Genomic DNA, 18,558 nt, shown 5'->3' with positions numbered 1-18,558 from the left:
CAAGATCTATTGCATTGCAAATGCTTGTTAGATTAGTGAATTAGAAACGCTCACTTTCAGCCTGCGCAGCAAATTAATAACCAAAAAATAAATAGTGCTTATGAAGGAGACCATGTTACGCCACAAGTAAAAGATCCAGTCCTCATGGGAAGTAACAAATGGCGACAGCGTGGTAACAAGGAAGGACTAACAAGCCTCATTATCAATCAGAAGCCAGCATTTATCAAGGACAATGACACCAGCCAATCAAAAATATGAGAGGAGAGTAGGCAAGGCTTCCACAGCATACTCTACTACTACATGCCTTGCAGAGCGAGCAGCGCATGCGCGCTGCCGCTAGGCTCGACCTAATGACATTGAAACGGGTCCCTATCAAGCCCAGTAGAGGCACTGGCAGATTGCTGAAATCCATGTCAGCAACCTAGTTCCTGTTTACATTTCACGTTTTCCGTAATCTTGCTCTCCCTGAGTGTTTGCTTTTTTCATGATATTCTGCTTCTGTATTTTTTTCATGCAGGATATTACTCTTGCATTGTGCATATTGTGGATAGATTCTCCTCTAGGTGAGTTGAGGTGGTGGGTGTTTTTAATAAGCTTTGATTGAGAGAGCTAGAGTTGAGGCTGAAGGCAGTGCGAGTTTCTCACAGTGCCAGTCAGTGGGTCATGAATGTTTTCAGAATGCACCCATCCATTCTTTAGCCTCTCTCTATATCGCACACAGAGCAAAACCATGTGTGCCAACTGTAACCAGGATTTTATGCTTAAGTGTGTGAAGAAGATGCAAAGCTGTTGCAGCATAGACAAGGCACAAGCAAAAGGAAATGCAGTACTTAAGGGCAAAGGGTTGCGTTAAAGGTGTAGCAGGGATAGTGAAGAGCACACAAAGAATTACACGAAGAAGACCATGAAAAGAGTGCTGAAGATGAAATAAGTGTGAAATATGCAGATGGAGAATTTCTGAAAAATGCGGGGAGACAAGGACATAGGCATCTTGAAGGGAAGCTGCTGAAGAAAGGAAGAAAAGAAGGAAGGAAGTGAGTGACTGAGGCTCCGAAGACTACTACCCTTTCCACACGCCTTTGTCTCAGTCACAGTCTCGTATTTTCAAAAGTTGAAACTTTCCAGTTCGAATTATTCACAACTAAATCATTGTTGTTAGTCATTCTTATGATATTGCTAGCAAGGTTTGGTTTGTGTTAGGGGTATGGCTGTTACTGCACATGTCTGATAGCAGAGAGCTCACATAAAGAAAGGCACCGTAACACTAGTCGGATAGTACGATATGCAGACGGGCGGAAGAAGAGGACTTACGTTTACATGTTTTAAGCCACACCCTTCAATGCATAGGCCTCTCTGAAAGGTTCCGGCTTATGTATGTTTCTAAGACCACACCACTTTAAGAGACCCCGCCACACACACTTTTTTTTCATTAACTTCAAACCCTGCTCTGACAGGTTTGCTTGAGCAACCACTGCAGCCACTCATGGAGACGGAGAAAGCGCTAGCTTCATTGCACCATGCCACTGAGGCGTGGTGGGGCCAGCATAGGAGGCTAGCAAAAATGCACTGACCGAATCTAGCACGTCACCCTCTTTGTCTTGTTGTATACACACTCCGGGGGCGCCAGTTATTTTTTAAGCTAACACAAGGTCGTGCACAGGCTGACTATCTACAAGGTACGCCACCTTCTTAATGGGGACCACTTTCTATCCTTGGAAATCATAAAACGTGAGCTGGGAGTCCTAGTCGCAGGTCCACTGGCATAACCCCACCACATCTGAGGTTTTAGACAAAGCCGTCAGGATGAGTGGGTCGTCAAAACTTATCTTGTTATTTCTAAAAATAGGGCGACCTCCTCTGCCCATCCGGATTAATACAGACTTTAGCTCCGCTCCTGAGCTATTGTTTAATTACAAAATGCATTCCGATGTGTTAATCTAACACACCCGAATACAATGATGTGTAGGTGAAAAAGTCCCCTCCGTGTCCATAATGACCTGATGTGAGGTGGTTATCTAAAAGGCATTGGCAAAGTCAATAAGTTTTGCCTCTGGAAAATCTATTGGTTTTGTCAATGTTTCTTTAAGACATGTTGAACAGCAGTACTAGCTACTGTAGAACATGTCCGATTACTTTCTAATATCCGTTGTCCTGCACACTTAAGTGGTAAAAAGACAAACTACAAGTACCAAATTGTGAAAAACCATACAAGCGTGCTACTCGCCCCAGACATAGGACTGATCTGAAAAGCCCTTGAGCCCTCGTGGGCGAGAAAAAAGATGTCTGCCTTCCACAATTCCAGTGAACTTGGCTGCCACCAATGAAAGCAGAGGGTGTGGGCGGCTAGATTTTTAAGAGGGTGTGTGGGAAGAAATGTGACTTGTTCAGCTAAAAGCAACTTTGAGTGCAGGTTCGGTTGAAAAGTGAGCTCACTGGTGCTGGAGCGTGCCCTGGGCAGCGCCTGGCTGCGATCGTGTTATCAGCCTCAGCACATACTGGGTGCACTGGGTCACTCCCACTCCAGCCACGTCATTTTTGTAAAGCTTCAGTAATTAAAGCAAAAACAAGCATTTGCAGTGCAATAGAACTCACATTTACACAAGACCTATTGCATTGCAAACGGGACTGCGGGTGGGCGAGAAGTCACGAACAACGGAGGAGAGCGCGAGGGGGGGGGTGAGATATGCCGCGAGAAGGCACGGACTCGAAGTAAAGGGGCCAGTAGCCACGGAAGGATACAAATGACGACATGGCCATCATAAGGAGGTATTAACAAGCCTAAAACCAATCAGAAGGCAGCATTTAGGACCGACAAAGACACGCTAATGAAAAAGATGGGCATGCACGCTGCCGCTATAGGTTTGACCTAAAAAAATAAGGAAGAAAAGAGTAGCAGCCTCAAGATATTAGACCAACCCACCGTTAATTGTCCTTCCCATGCTACCAAAGAATCAGAAACGTTCCAGGGCAATTGGGGCACCGTGGGAGGACTTCAGTTTAGGAAAGTCACCAATGTGCTGCACGCATGAGTGATTCCCCTAAACTAATCCCTGTCTTCATAATACGACAGACTGACTGAACAGTGTGCGCCCCACGAGAAAATGTGTTCCCCAATAATTACATTAATTGCTCAAAACACTTGTTTAAGGCTGTGCAGGTTGTGAGATCACAGCCCATGTGATTGCCTCCCTGCAAAGTAGTAAGAGTACATGTTCCCAATTCAAGATTGGCCCTAATCCTAACCCCATTAGCATATTTCTTGTGTGAGGACCAAGTGAAGAGTTCAGACAGTCAAATACAACACAGAATTCAATTTGAATAAAGGCATGCAGCTTTATCTAGGTAACCTTTAGCTTTCTTGGAACAGTACTGTCTAAACGGCTGCTACCCCTAGTAATAAAGGATAAAGTCAAAAGAATCACCCTGAAGTACAAATCTGATTTTGATAAAGAACATTTTTCTGGCTGGTGTATCCTTGTTGAGGGAACTAAAGGATTTGTCAGGGAGGTGCTGATCTGTGGCTAATGCGAGACCACAAGTAGACCTCTTACTGGTTACTCCTCCACTTCCGCAGCTTGTTGGATATTCGAGAGTTCCTAGGGGATAAAGCAGTACTTAGTTCTTGTGCAGGGGAAACGGTGGTGGCTTGTTCAAAATCCAGAAATTGATGCACATCTCTGATGGTGGACAAAATGTGCCATTACAAAAGTGTAACACATACCTGATTTTGGAAACATAAACTGACCATATTCTATTTTAATTATCTCTTTCATCCCATCCCTCCCTCTTCTGTGTTAGGTCTTAAAAATGAAAAATAGCTGACAAAACTGCTGCCGTATTTAAAGCAGCATATGTTATACTTATGTTAAAAGAGGAAAATATGACCGAGGGCTTATATTGTTTTGCAACTGCACACTACACTTGTCATTGGCACAATTACAGGTTTTCGGTTGGAGTAACCTAATACAGAAGGATTTCTAGTGGAAAATTGCCGAAGTAATTGTTTATCCTAAAAATGACCACAAAGAATTTGTGTAATTTCTTGGATAGTCTACGAGCTCTATTGTGAAAAGGAATTTTATAGTTACCTTGATTTTGTGTTCTAGTGTATAAATGGATAATACATGGGGGGGGTGCAATTCTTGTGTAAAGCCTCTCTCTAATTTCCTTATTACAGTCAAGTGGTTTATATGTATGTATGTATGTGTGTATATATATATATATATATATATATATATATATATATTATTTTTTATTTATTTTTTTACATAGAAGATGAACCTTTGTTGATCCTTGATCTGGTGTCATTGTTTTGTAAGAAGATGTACCTGTGTATACTGCTATTAGTGGGGAACTCAAGAACTGGAATGGCATAGAAAATACCTGGGAAGCCTTCTGGGTAAAATTGGTCAGGTTTTCCATCTCTAAAAGCAAATCATAAATATACATGGCATTGTCCGTCACAGTCCTCTAGTGGTTTTCCCCCTACCCTGCCAACTGTGACCGATTCATTCATATGGGCACCTCATGTTGTCAGTAATTACCCTGTCTCCTGCGGAATGCTCTAAAGGTCGACCCTGTCTCCCATAGACCTAATCCTCATCGTGGAATCTCTTGGAACCCTTCTCTATTGATGCAGGACTAAGATCCATCAGTATGCTGATGAAACGCAACTGTACCAGAAAATCTTTGCCATTCACACTTTTCAGGCCTCCAAAACCTTCCTCGTCTCATGCGGACATCATTTATTTCGTTCAGCAACAGACAACCTCAATGTGTTTGTCTTTCTGAAGCAAAGCTGGACAGCTTCTGCCCCCAGTTGATGTCCATAAGATAAAGTAATTTATTTATCTATACGCAAAAACGCTTTTGGAAGATAGAGCAGGCTGGACAGCTAATGGCACCTGCAAAGCCAACCTTTTTTTTGTACGGCAGTAGGGTTGGGAAAACAACAGAGGAGTGGGTGGGGGGAGAAGGTGAGAGAGAAGTCAATGTGAGGAGGAGCAAGGGAAAGAGAGTAGGGGAAAAGCAGAGGAGCATGAGGAAGGGCAGTGCAAGGACTTAAAAAGGCTAGGGATGGGGAAGCAATGAACAAGCTAGTGGCGTAGGCAGGAGGAGGCAGCATTGGGTTTGGGTACTTGAAGAGGGAAGCAGCGCACAAGGGAAAGAGCAAGAAAACGTGCTCCCATGAAGTGCTGAAAGGTAAGAAAAAGTAGTTCCTTAAAAGTGAGAAGTTGAAGGATACAAGTCGTCGAATCAAAAGGAAGGTAAATAAGCTGACCCCCAAGGGACAGACAAATGTAAGAAGAGGAAGAAAAACATCAAATATGAGACAAGCAAATTAAAGTGACAAGATAGCGAACCAATGGCAAGCAAAGGGCTTCCTCCAGTCCACAAAAGGTCTTTCTGCAGAGACAGCTAAGAACTGTATGTTCCACCTGTCACATCAGTCAACATGCTTCTTTCTCTTTTCTTCCAAGTTAGAACAGATAGCAGTCCTTCATTGGTTTGGCTCTTTTTATATGAAGAAGAACTCAAAAGGCCTTCGCAGGAAATTTTAACTCCACAAGAAAAATTACATCCGGACTGTCCTGATGGTCCTTCCTCTTACCAATAATGTTAAAAATGCACCTCTACTGTTATGGACACCCACTCCATTTTCATTTGTAATCGAGTAACAGTGAGATCAGCACTTTCTGCTTTCTTAGCAGCTGGCATTCGAAATTGACAAAAACAAATCCAAACATTCCAGCATAACGTGCTAATGCAAGTTTCACTTTGTAGTCTTTGTTTTCTTACAGGTTAAATGATACATTTCTACATCAAGAATAAATGAAATACTTGTATCATTCATAACAGGTTTGTCTGGAGTCCTTGGTATTAGTCATTAACATTGGTGAGCAATAATGCATCAAAATGAAATAGGTCTTTCATCTGTTTGATGAATACAATTGATGCTTTTGGGGATTAATGTATTTTATGAAAAGATTGACAAAACCTATCACACTTGACTAATTAAAATGTACTCATCCTGTGTAGATCAAATGTTGTCTTCTATCTATTCCTGTTGCAGTAAGGAGAGTATTGAGTGTTTGGCGGAATGGTTAGAAACTTTGTTAATCGCCTGTTCTGCCGCTTTGCCAAACATTTGGCCCCCATCCTCATTTATATTCGTGGAACCACCTGGTGTCTTATGGGGGAGTCTTAGTTGGATTCGTCATCAGAAACTTTAGGTCAGCCATCCATCTGATAACTTCTGAATGTCGGGAGGTGGCCAACAAGGCCACCAACTAAAAATTTTGATTAATTAATGTAAAAGGCCAGTCCTCTTTGGGATGGGTCTTCCAATATTGTCTCCTGATTGGTCATGACAGCTGTGGCAGAAAACAGCAGAAATATTCCCCACATGTAGGGAGAAAAACTCCATAAATGTAAGGGACTTTTTTTTTCTCAGACACAAATCCTGCTTTTGGAATTTGTTTCTGAGAATCAAAAACACTGAAGAGCAGACTGCAATAGTAAGGCTTCCTTCCTGGCAACGGTTTTTCAGTGATAGGGCTCCCGCCATTTTGACTGTTACACTGTTGGCAAAAATTCACCTGTAGTGGGATGCCAAAGTAAGGTGGGCAAGTTTCCACGTGCAAGCGCAGGATGGACTTTTACCACCTAATCGGCTTGGTGCCCACCAAGGCCTAATTTATGCCATTAGTGTCTTTGGAATGAGTTTTGCTGGATTTGAAATATAATATGAAAAATGCATTTCCTGCATGTTTCACACAGTCTGACTTGACTTGATGTGAAAATCAGGATTACTGCCAGCATGGTGCAAAACTATATTTAGATTACATTTTAAAGTATACATTGTTTGAGCTATAAGAGGATTGAAAGATTTACGAAGTTTTCCACTGATTATGTGGAGCATAGGTTTGTTTGTTTTCTAATTAATTTTCCATCTTCTTTGTCTATATAAATGTTATTTCTCTTTTTAATATGGTTGACTCATCTTGGAGTAGACGGGGTCAACTAAGCATCCCCCAACCGGATGTTATTATGTCAGAAGGAGCTTTAGTCTTTTTTCTTTGTAAGCCACCTCATAGCCAGAGACAGAAAAGCAAGGTGCATCGATGTGGTACCAAGTCTTCTTTTATTACTCCTAATCTAGCCTTATTGAAGTTCATGTGCTTTGTGCCTACAACCGTGTTTAAAGCCCATGGCCCAATTTACCTAACAAAAAGCATCAACTCATTAGATCTCATAAAACGTTCATCTGTTGATGACATTTGATAAAAGGGTTAAGCATTTCCTAAGCTGTAGGTGTTGTCCAAGGTCTGGTGGTTTCCCACCTCCAGTACTGTAATACTCCGTACTATAGAATTCATAATAAACCCTTTCTCAGTCCCCTGCTAAAAAATATTGAAGTGTTGTTTTATAACTTGTCAATGTTCCACAGATGAAACTCACTCTAATGTAGAGGTTTGTTGTAGTCCATCCACATTTAGATACATTTTAAAATGACAGTCACTGTTGTTGGTAGTGATAAATTGTTCTGGCATATGCCGTCATGTTATGTTTGTTCATCTTAATATATAGTTCTAGACTAAAACCTTCAGCTTTTCTAGTCTTAAAATAATGGGTTAACAAGTGCTGTATAGTTAAAGCTACATACGATACAAACAAATCAATAGCCAAGTAAGGTACGCCTACTCCCAATAATCTTAAAACCCCAGTGATTTTCAATCTGGCGAGGCACATTTCATGGAAGAAATGCTCCTATGACTATAGCAAGAGCATATTTGTGACATGTTTTAAAACTGTTCTTTGCAAAGATGGTGTGCATGCCAATGTAAATTCTATGTATTTTGTGCTATATATGTGTTAAAAAAAAAAAGAAATTGTATTCATATTTTTTATAGGAAGCCTTGGTGGTTATCAGACTCCTTGATGTTCTTTGCCAGTTGACGTCGAACAATGAGCAGTTACAATGTTTGCAAAATTGCCCAAGTCTATTGGAAACCGTCGTAAGTAAGTTATTAGCATCACTTCATTAATAGAAAACAATATAAGCATTAGTTTAAGGTATTTCACTGGAATCCACTTTAGCTAGCACCACCCACAGCTCCTGCCACTGCTGCCGAATGCCAGTGCCAGCATTACCTAGTAGCGATCACACTCAAACAAGTGTGGAGTTTGGGTTATTCCAAGTCACCTCAAACTGTAGGGATGGCATGACCACTGTGAGAATGTGGGTTACTGGTTGACTGGGGTGTGAGCCCTGGTCAAGCAGCAACCACAATCCTTGTCAGGCTAAGGCCCAAGAAAACACAAAATTAACCTGTGCTCAACCCCCTGGTAGCTTGGCAAAGAGCAGACAGGCTTAACTTGGAGGCAATGTGTAAAGTATTTGTGCAATACTTCAAACAGTGAAAACACCACACAAAAAGAAAAGCTCTCTCCAGAGGTTAGAAAAATAGAGCTGAGTTTAATTAATGAAGCAAGATAAAAATGACAACAATCCAATCAGTTGTACCGTAGTTAAGAATTCTGAAAGAATAAAGTGAAAAATAACACCTAAATGCACAAAGCGCCAACCGCGGCTATCTGATCGTGCTGGACTGGGTCAAAGTCAAAAGTTCAGGCCGACTGCAATGGAGTGTGGGTCGGATACAGCCCCAAATTAGTCCAGCTGAAGGTCAAGTTTTGTGCCAAGAGTCCTGTTCTCACGTGGTAGAGGGTTGCATAGAGCAAGGAAAGTGTTTCGGGCAGTTGTTGGCATGGCGCGAAGATTAGTATGGGGGTTGCGGATAGGTGGGCTAGTGATTTGCTCTGGCGGTCCCTCCTGAGCAGTCAATCCTGCAGTGCGAAGAGATGGGATGGCGGCGAGTGGCTCTGATTTCTGTTGCGATTGGCGTGGGCTTGGTGCGAACAGGCCCGCTAACTGTTACAAAGAAACCAAAAGCTTGATTTAAATTCCCTTGAGCCCCACCACAGGTCCAGGACCTGAGAGGCGCCACCTAGGGGTCAGGAACTCGCTGCACCTGGTTCTAGGAGCTGTTTGGGGAGCTTTTTCTGTCCCTGAGGCTCAGATCAAGAGGCCAGCAGACTAGCCCTTGTAGTCACTCCGGTGTGCTGGATTCACAATGAATTTTCAGGTCCAATTCTTCTTCCCCAGGCACGAGAGCAGCAGGCAGCGGGTCAGCACAGCAGGGCAGCAGTCCAGCAGAGTGGCAGTCCTTGTAGCAACGCAGCAGTCTTTCTTGGCAGAGTATCCACAGGTCCAGGATGTACTGAAGAATTGGTGTCTGAGGTCTTTCAAGTGTTAGTGGGGCTGGGCCCAGCTCCTACCACCCATCCTGCTAGTGATGGCCCATCCAGTCACACCTAAGCTTCCACTGTGTGTGGCTGACTAGGCGGAATACACAGACCCCAACTGTTACCCACACCCAGTCATGTGATCCAGGCTGCAGGTACCAAATGGCTAAGGCAAGGAAATACCAACTTTCTAAAAGAATAAACAATCAAGGAGTTGATTTTAATTAACCTGACCTTGATATGAACGAGAATCCTTTCCATATTAGATGATGTTTTAACCCAGATGTTAAATACAGAAAGGGTTTTAGCCTACTTTGAGCTGTTATGAACTAATCCCTTCTAATAAAATCGTTTGGACTGGTTCACAATACAATTTATTTATTTTTGTGTGTCTATCAATGCACCATTTATTGTTATTTTGGTCATTTTTGTTTTCTTTTGTAAACCTTTCTAATGTTGCATGATTGTAATATGGTTTAGCTTTGGAAATGATTTGCATTCATGTAACAGAAGAATGGTTATCCTTGTTCTAGTCTGAGTATCATGTAAATATCGTAACTGAAGAAGTGTGAAATTTAAACTCTGGTCAAGTTTGTTAAATATCTTGCCCTTCAGTAAAAGTGCGTAATTCATTCAACCACCTACTTGATTGTTTATTGTTTGCCTGAGGCCCATGGTGGTTGTAGTTAAGGGCCTAAATCCTCTTAAGTTTGAACTTTCTAAAAGTGGCATTTTCAGAATTGCAATTTAAAATCCGACTTCACACGTTAGGATTTTAAATTGTGATTACAGAGACACCAAACATGAAGGGGTCACCTGTTCCCATTTGGGAAAATTCACTTCTAAAATGTAATAAGGTAATACCAATGTTATCCTATGGGAGAGGTAGGCTTTGCAGGAGTGAAAGTTGAATTTAAGAGTTTTTCACTACTAGGACATGTAAAACCTAAAAGTACTTGTTCTGCTTTTTAAATACATTTCACGCGTCCCTTTGGGCTATCCAGGGCCTACCTTAAGGGTGACTTATGAGTATTAAAAAGAATGGTTTGGGCCTGGCAAAAGGTTTATTTTGTCAGTTCGAAATGGCAATTTAAAACTACAGGCCCTGGGCACATGTAGTGCACTTTACTCGGGACTTATACGTAAATTTAATATGCCAATTGGGTATAAACTAATATTGCAATGTTTTATTCAGATCGCACAAGCACTTTGGCATTGGTTAGCAGTGGTAAAGTGTGCCGAGTTCTAAGTCTAGTGAAAAAAATGGTCAGCAAAAACAGGAGGTCTGAAGTCAAAAAGTTAAAGGGAAAACCTCGCCAAAGATGCCAGGTTTAAAAGCAACCATGTGGTTGACTCTCATAAATACATGCCAGAGTGTAAAAGTAAGTGCTGATGCCAAGCATTGCAAACACCAGTACAAATTAAGCACCGTTTATTGCGAAAGAGTGGTGCTGCCATTGAGAAGGGGATTGAAAGAGGAGCAGCGTTGCCATGAGGAGATCTGCGGGAGGATAAAGGGGGACATAAGCGCTAGTTTGTTTACCTACTACGCTATGACATCCCAAACGGCCTTCAACTTGTGCTGCCTGCATTGTTCCTATGGGATGCTTTGAGCCAGGCGGCTATTACCTCAGAAGATTTTTGAGTTCCAACACAGACACATGAACTGAGCAAGAAATTATCTAGACAATCCAAGTCCAGTGGAGTACCGATGTAGCCACTCTATAAACTTACATCAGACTGACATGGTCAAACTTAACAAGACAAGTAAGTCTTACCCTGACTGAGATATATTTTTTCAAAGCTGAAAACCATGATTGAGTCCTGTGTAAGCCCTCTTGTAAAAGCATCTGTGAGCCACGGAAAACCAAATTGTATACCTGATGGCACCACAAATAAGAGGCCAATCCAGGCAAAAGGACCCATGGCTCTGAACTACATCAAGGCTGTGCCATCAAATTTTCACCTGGTAGGCATGAGCAGCCTGCTTGGTACATGAGTTGCAGGGAGGTAAAAGTAAGTATAATACATGCACATTAGTAAACACTTATGAGGGAGAACAACCGTGGAGCGAGTTACGATATAAGCAAGATTATAGAGCTTCAACCACCATGCTTAACTTTCCTCCTGAAACATGCCCTTATGTAGCTGTCCTGGTCAGTGCTGGTGCCTTCTACTATAGAGTTAACTGACCAGTTGAAAAATAAGGTGTCTCATTGGCTCACTAGCCACATTAACTTCAACATCTAGGATGATGAAGGGTGAGGTGAGTTGGATTGCCCCCTGAGAAAAAGTAAAGGGAGCTGTGTTCTTATAAATAGTAGATATCCAGCCTTGGTGCAGCATCTCCTCTCACAAATTGTTGTTTATGTATATGCCGAAAAGTAGATCAGTCTCCTGCCTTTAGGCTTCATGTATAAGCATCTGCATAACGAAGCACATCACTTAGATACAGTCCCAGCCTTTTACAGATTGGACCTCCACTTTCCTGAAATCGTAGTTCCACTTTCAGACATAAATGACATGGTATTGACATTGAGGCTACCCAATGTGCCTCATCATCTTGGCCAGCTGTCATCCAGCTGTTACCCCTTCTGCCACATCCCCACCCATCCCCTGAATTATATCTGGCTCCTTTTGCATGATTTCATGCCTTAATCTGACATGCTGGAACATCATTGGCATCACTTCAAAGTGTGCCAACAAAGAACTGTTGAACTACATCAAAAACCCCCAAAATATGATATAATTATGTTGCAAGACACTTGGGACACCAAAGATATTGTATGAGATGGGGACCTTAATCACTGTATTTCAGCGGTTCCCTCATTTTTTAGTAGACCAGGGGATGAATTAGCTATCTTTATCCAGGCATCACTGACTCTCAAGTCCTTGGTCTCCTGGTCCTTCACCTGGGTATTCAAGTTCTCTGGATCTTTCAATCCCTGACTTTTAATTTCCTTTCGATTAATTTTTTTTAATTCTATAAATCCGAGTTAAAAGCAACAATATTAATACGCTGTTTACTGTCATTTAAGTTTCGAAGTAAAGGTCTTACTCTATTCAAAATTGTCTTAATGTAATTGTGGGCGGTGATTTCAATGCAAAGGTCTGTACTGGTGTTTCCTTCTCTGAGCCATACTATAGAAGAGACATGGTTGTAAACTACCCCAAAATGGATGCAAAAGGGGCTATACTGTACCAAGGTACTCTTGAATATGCCCTCTGTAATTATGTAAAAATACTGGGAGCCGAGGAGAAACAAATTGCAATGTTTATTGAGTAGAGTCAGGGGACAAAAATTGGCTATGCTTTTATTTCAAGGTCTTTGTATCTGCAAGTGAAATCTGGAGGAACCTTGTAGACTAGTTATTGCAATTACAATCCTCATAGTCTGGTCCTTAGTGTATCCACACGTAGTATTCATCGGAGAGTGTTGGGTCTTACAAACATTTCCATCAAAGACAAGGAAATGCAGCTAAGGTAGCGAGTTGCAGATATCCAATTATTCCTGTGATACAATTAAGAAAAAGTTTAAGTTAATAGATGAATATTTGCTGATCTACACACCAGTTATTGCTGGTTATAGATGCTTTAGTCACCTTTGGTCAAAATATTAGAAATTCACCTATGATTGATGCAAACTGGAAAAAGGATATTCTGTGTTGCTGGTTTGATAAACTCTGCAGGCAAGCCAATTGACGTCTGAGAGTAGTTCTCAATAAAGCCCCCAGAATCGGGGCGGACATTAAACTGATGCCCGATTACAAACAGGCTATCAAGGTGGGGAAATAGACCATCATAAATTAAACCTGGGACAGTTTAATTAGTGCTTGGGTAACCAAAGATACAATAGTGAGTTAAAGCAATCTTTTCACATTACTCTCAAAATGCTTGGGGACCAATATCCAAGCCGATAAGTCGGTTGAGCATTTTAGGGCTCTCAATCGCCTGGGATTGCAAGGGCCAGACTTTCGAGCTGGCCTAGCCCTGCAGTTCCCCCTTAATGTTAGATTTGAAGTTCACGAGTTTGAGGATGCCTTAACCCAAAGTCCATCCAATAAAGTCTCTGTGTGGGCTGGGGTTCCAATGGACCACTACAAGGCTAAGCCAAAGTTCTGGCCTCCCATTATCAATAATACCCTAACTCGGCAGTAAGCTCCAAGCTAATGGACTCCTCGCTTACCGTAGTCATCAAACTGGTGTTTAAAAAACAAAGTCGGCAGGATGCTATTGGCCCATCTCTCTTTTGGACTCTGCGGTCAAAATTGTAGGCCGCATCCATCATCTTGCAGAGGATGGTAGTGTGAATCGAAGCTTCAGGGATCATAAGATCTGTCCAGTATGGATTCAGGCAGGGACTCACCACCCAGGAGCAGTGCCTGAACCATATTCTACTCATAAAAAAATACAGTGTAGCTAGGAAGGAGGCTTTTTATATCTCCTTTATGGACTTGTGTAGTGTGTTTGACTGGGTTAATCAGTTAAAGCTCTGGAGGATTTTTACTGAGATGGGCTTGGATCAAGATCTGATTGATATTCTCTGAGCTTGGCACTATGATTTAACAGATTCCGTAAGGTACTGGCTTGAGGGCAAATGCTCCAATCCTTTTAAGCCGGAGAAAGGGGTGTTGGCGCCCATTTCGTTTCTGTTCTATATATTCATTTTAATGACCTAAATAGCTACTTCACAACCCCAGACCTAAATAGCTACCTCACAACCCCAGGCAGGGACATGTACATGGTGAAAAACTGCCCAATCCCGGCTTTACTATATGCTTGGTCTCCAAGGCTTGGTTGTTAACTTTGTAATACATATGGATAGGTTAGACCTTGACACACATTGTACCAAATCACATTATATGGCTTGTGCTAGGCTGCCGAAGATCAGGCCACTTTATACTAAGGGTAAGAATATTGAGAATGTATTATTTCACATATCTGGACATTACGTTTGATTCTTCAGTTACTTGGACTTTGTTTGTCTAATAGGCTGACTTGGTTCAATCTTTCAACGGGGGTGCTTTTTAACTTTGTCAAGAGAGTCAGGACATAAACCAATACCAGCACTATTAGAAATCTGCAAATGTTTGCCGCTATTAACTTACAGTGCAGCAATTTGGGAATATCGGGATGCGAAATGTTCCAAAGCTGAAGAAAACATATTTTGCAGGCGCCTTCAGGCCTACCACCAAGTAGTCCTCGTTGCTTTCTTCACAAGGATCTAGGATTAAGATATTAAACTGGCCCGCATGTTATTGTGGATGTTGGTTTGGGCAATAATTGAGAACTGTCTTGCTTGTAATTATGGACACAAACGTCCTTGGTTTAGACATACCAGGAGAATATCCAGTGATCTAGTGAGGACAGACTTGTACCATATTCCCTCGCATATGATGTTGAGCCCTATTTATTAGTAGTAGAATATGTCTAGGAAAGAAATCTGTTGACAAGATTTTGCGTGGGTATCATTAGATGCCACCTGTGTTTTCCTTTGGGATAATGCGATCCTGCGACGATCCAATTATGACCGTGTGCTAAAACTTTAGCCCAGTCGTTGATATTTACTCGTTGATGCTTGTTACCAGTTCTTACAACCCAGAGTTTTTTAAGTGTAAACTAGCACTGTATTTTCTGCAGACTTTATGCAGTCATGTGGTTTGCCACTCAGTCGGCAATTTTCTTAAGTCGGCCTGCGCTTTCAAAATTCAGTGCCATTTTAATGTTACAATTTTATAGATAATATTTTACCATTATTGTACTATGTCAAACTGGCTTCTGCTATTTTAATACTATGAATTTATCTGCACACTGTTTTTTAAACTGTTTTAATTGTTTTTATATCTAATGTTGAGTATCTAGTTTGAGTAGCTTTTATGGCAAATTTTCTTGTTGAATATAGAAAAAGACAATGCACTGTTTATGGAACATTTATATTTTTAATAGATGACTGCAACCTCCGGAGCGGTTCCTCCACTAGGGCAGAGGAGCATCACTCCACTGCTTCTCGTAGTGCATGAAGCAGAAACATAAAATGGTAATAAACTTTCTGTTATTACCATTGTATGTTTAGTGGTGGTGGTTGGGGAGGAGTGGTGTGCCTGCCAACTCCTGAGGGCGCAAAGACTGTTTGGTCGGCCCCCTGGGGCCGCCCAAACCAGTCATGTGCACTCTTCCCTTCTCCTTGCAGGCTACAATGCAGTCTACATGGAGAAAATGGCCTCCCCATAAGCGGCTGGGCGGTGATCCGACCAATCACAACGCTGCTTGCCGCGTTATGACTGGCTTAGGGGAGGGAGGGAGCCTGCTTCTGCTTCCTGTTCCTGGAGAGCAGGAGAGCAGAGAAAATGCGGGACCCGGCCAGCAAGAAGGTAAGTTTAATTATATATATTTATATTTAAATTAAATTAACCCCCTCCCTGTGTGACACTCCCTGCGTGACCCCTGCACCACCCCCACCTGCGAGTCATGCCGGACGCGACTGTGTAACCTACTTAGAACTTTTTTAATTTGCTAATCATGACAGGTCTGTGGCTTACTGGCTAACAAGTTAGTCACATGATTCATGATATGATTTTAAAAATGGCTATATCACATTGGCTTTAGAGATATGTATTTTTTGAATTCGTACACTGAAAAAAGTGCACAGCTGTACAGCACATGTCGTCACAGCATATTGAAATACTAAGCATTATTCATTTATGGACAAATGTAGATACACTGGATTCAGTAAAAGTGCCTGCCATTTGTACACCGGCTTTCATCGAACCCAGCAGTATTTTGCAAACTAATAGGTCTGGTTACAAAATACTATTAAAGAGTTAAGTCGCTAATTGCAACCTAATATGAGTCGCTGTTTTCACAGGCGTGGTGGCCTGCTGGGGTCAGCAGACTACCATGTTTGTTATTGAATTTAAATAAAGTAATCTTTTTTTTCCTTAAAGGAAAATGGGATGTGTTTATAAGAAAAGAGAAAGGTTTGTAGAAATCAAGTCTTAAGAGTAGATAGGTGTTCCATTTACCACTGCCTACTTCTAATGAATGTTTTTTTGACTATTCACAAAGGGGAAGGAGACACTTGGGAACCACCTTCTGTTTTGGAACAGGTTACAACCTCCTTTGGGGTATTTGTAAAATATCAATGTTTTGCAACTGCATTTTGGTTGCAAAACATTAATACATACCATAAAAAAAATCCTATTTGGAAGGGATGCCCTTAACACGCTCCTTCCAAATAGCAATACTTTATGATTTCATAAATCCATTTAGCGATTCAGTGGCATGTTGCCAAATCACTAAATGAATTTAGTATATTTTAAAAACACATTTACGTGTCGCAAACACTACGATTTACCAAATTGCACGTTTTGTGACAAGAAAATGTGTTTGTGCATCTTAAGTTCCTTGCACCCGCCACCTTCCAGGTACTTTGACTTTGTTGAGAAGTGAGCTGCTGGTGCCGAGCTGTATTTATGATATAGTTATTGCCTATAGATAATATTTCACAGAGACTATGAATGAAAGGTTTGACTAGCTAATTCTCACATAGCCCGTCTCTCCTTTTGGGGGCAGTAGAACAACATGCAGTGTCCACGTTCAGTACAGAGAAAGCAAAAAGCAGACAAGGCCCAAATGTGACTTTAGTGGAAGAAAATTTAGAACATCACAGGGAGATAGGTTTTGCTGGGAAATGGGTTAGGGCCATCTGACAGAAAGTACAGTGACAACAACACTGCCATTTTACTTTATGGTTATTTTCAGCATAGTTGTGCCTAAGAACAATTTATTTACAGTGCAGTTATTGCTGATGCGTTAGGCATATATACCTCACTTACACACGCTTAGCCTGACAGAGGTTTAAATATAATGAAGTTTCAGGTGTTTTTCTTTTGTTTAATAATATAGACAGTCTCCTTAAAATGTTTCATATATTAGTCCATATAGTTGAAATAAAAACAGGTTAGACATATTCCCAATTGAGCTTACTTTTTCAAATGAAGTGTCTAGGACCACAGTATTTTTGTGTGTGTACCATTAAGACTTTCTGAATATCTTAGATATTAATGAGGGTATTCTTATTATCCAATATTCCCTCATTCTGTAGTCACTAAAGTTTGTACCCAACTTTCTACTTTGTATTAGTCGCTAAAGTTTGAACCTAATTTTCTACTTTGAAATAATATGTAGAATGTCAAGAGTTACAGGATCCTTGCACCAAGATTAAAAAATAATGTTCAGACCGAGAGAGATCCCATTAGCTACAGGGAGTGAAGCAGACTGGTCTTACTGCAGCGGCAGGAAAGTGTGTGTCCTCCATTTTACAACTGGGGATGTGGTAGCACATTCAAGATTCTCCAAGTAACACCTAGGCTGCACTTTATCAACCCGGCATTTAACCTAATTCTGTAAGAAATGTTTCTGAGAAATGTCATCTTTCATGTGAAATAAATCTAGGGCCCTTGTCTTCTGTCACCAAAATAACTTAAAAAAAAAAACACCATGATAAGGTGGTACATTTTAGGTTGGTGCAGGGATTATCATAACCCTCAACCATCAACACAGTTAAAGGACTTAGTCTATTGATTTTTATACCTGGAATCAGATTTGCTACCCTGGTGCCATTTTCATGCTATGCGCCCATAGTAAGAGTTTCCTCCAGAAGACACAAACATTTCAGACAGTTCCTTTTATGACTGGTTTTCTCAAGAGTGGATGTCTCCAGATTTTAACTCCAGATATTTAATCTCAACCTTATGGTATTTTAGCTTTTCCTTGACTGAGGAGGCAGAATTTTTCAGATTTTGACCAGGATTTCCCTGAATTTGGGAAAATCAGGTTTGACCATTTACCTGGTCAGTTCCTACTGGAGATCGCTGTGTGATTGCAGCATGCTTCTGCAGAGGTTGTCAAATTTGTGTAAAATTGCTGTTGCTTCAGCTCAGCTTTGGAATTTATTTTGCCTTCTTTCTGTGCAGTTTGTTCAGGAGAAGTATTCAACAGAATCTTTTGAGTTTTGTGGGGTTTTATGCAAATCTTTGTTCACATTTTCAAGATGAAAAGACATATAGCATTTGACTTCACAACAAAACTACACCAATCATCAGCCGTTCTCCAGTGTCTTAGGATACAGGTTTTGCTACAGATAACATTGTGGCCATCCATCACCTGGAGTTAGAGAACGTACTGACTGTATCTGAGAAATCATGCAAATTCATGTTATATAGGTAAAGGCTGAACTGGTCAGGTGCT

At 41.2% G+C, this 18,558-nt stretch overlaps 1 protein-coding gene across 2 annotated transcripts in view; it reads left to right on the top strand.

Moving 5' to 3' along the window:
* The window catches only part of ATXN10 (ataxin 10), an 842,223-nt gene that overhangs the window by 544,831 nt on the left and 278,834 nt on the right, over positions 1 to 18,558 (top strand). For both annotated transcript variants that reach the window (XM_085652421.1, XM_085652422.1), the window contains exon 8: positions 7,914 to 8,022. In XM_085652421.1, the coding sequence (XP_085508547.1) occupies positions 7,914 to 8,022 (109 nt within the window). The remainder of the gene's footprint in view (positions 1 to 7,913; positions 8,023 to 18,558) is intronic.

Source organism: Triturus cristatus, chromosome 4_1 (assembly GCF_964204655.1).
Source record: "Triturus cristatus chromosome 4_1, aTriCri1.1, whole genome shotgun sequence".
In the NCBI taxonomy this organism is placed as follows: Eukaryota; Metazoa; Chordata; class Amphibia; order Caudata; family Salamandridae; genus Triturus; species Triturus cristatus.
Note: the sequence above shows the minus strand (reverse complement) of the source record. Positions and strands in the feature narration are given on the sequence as shown.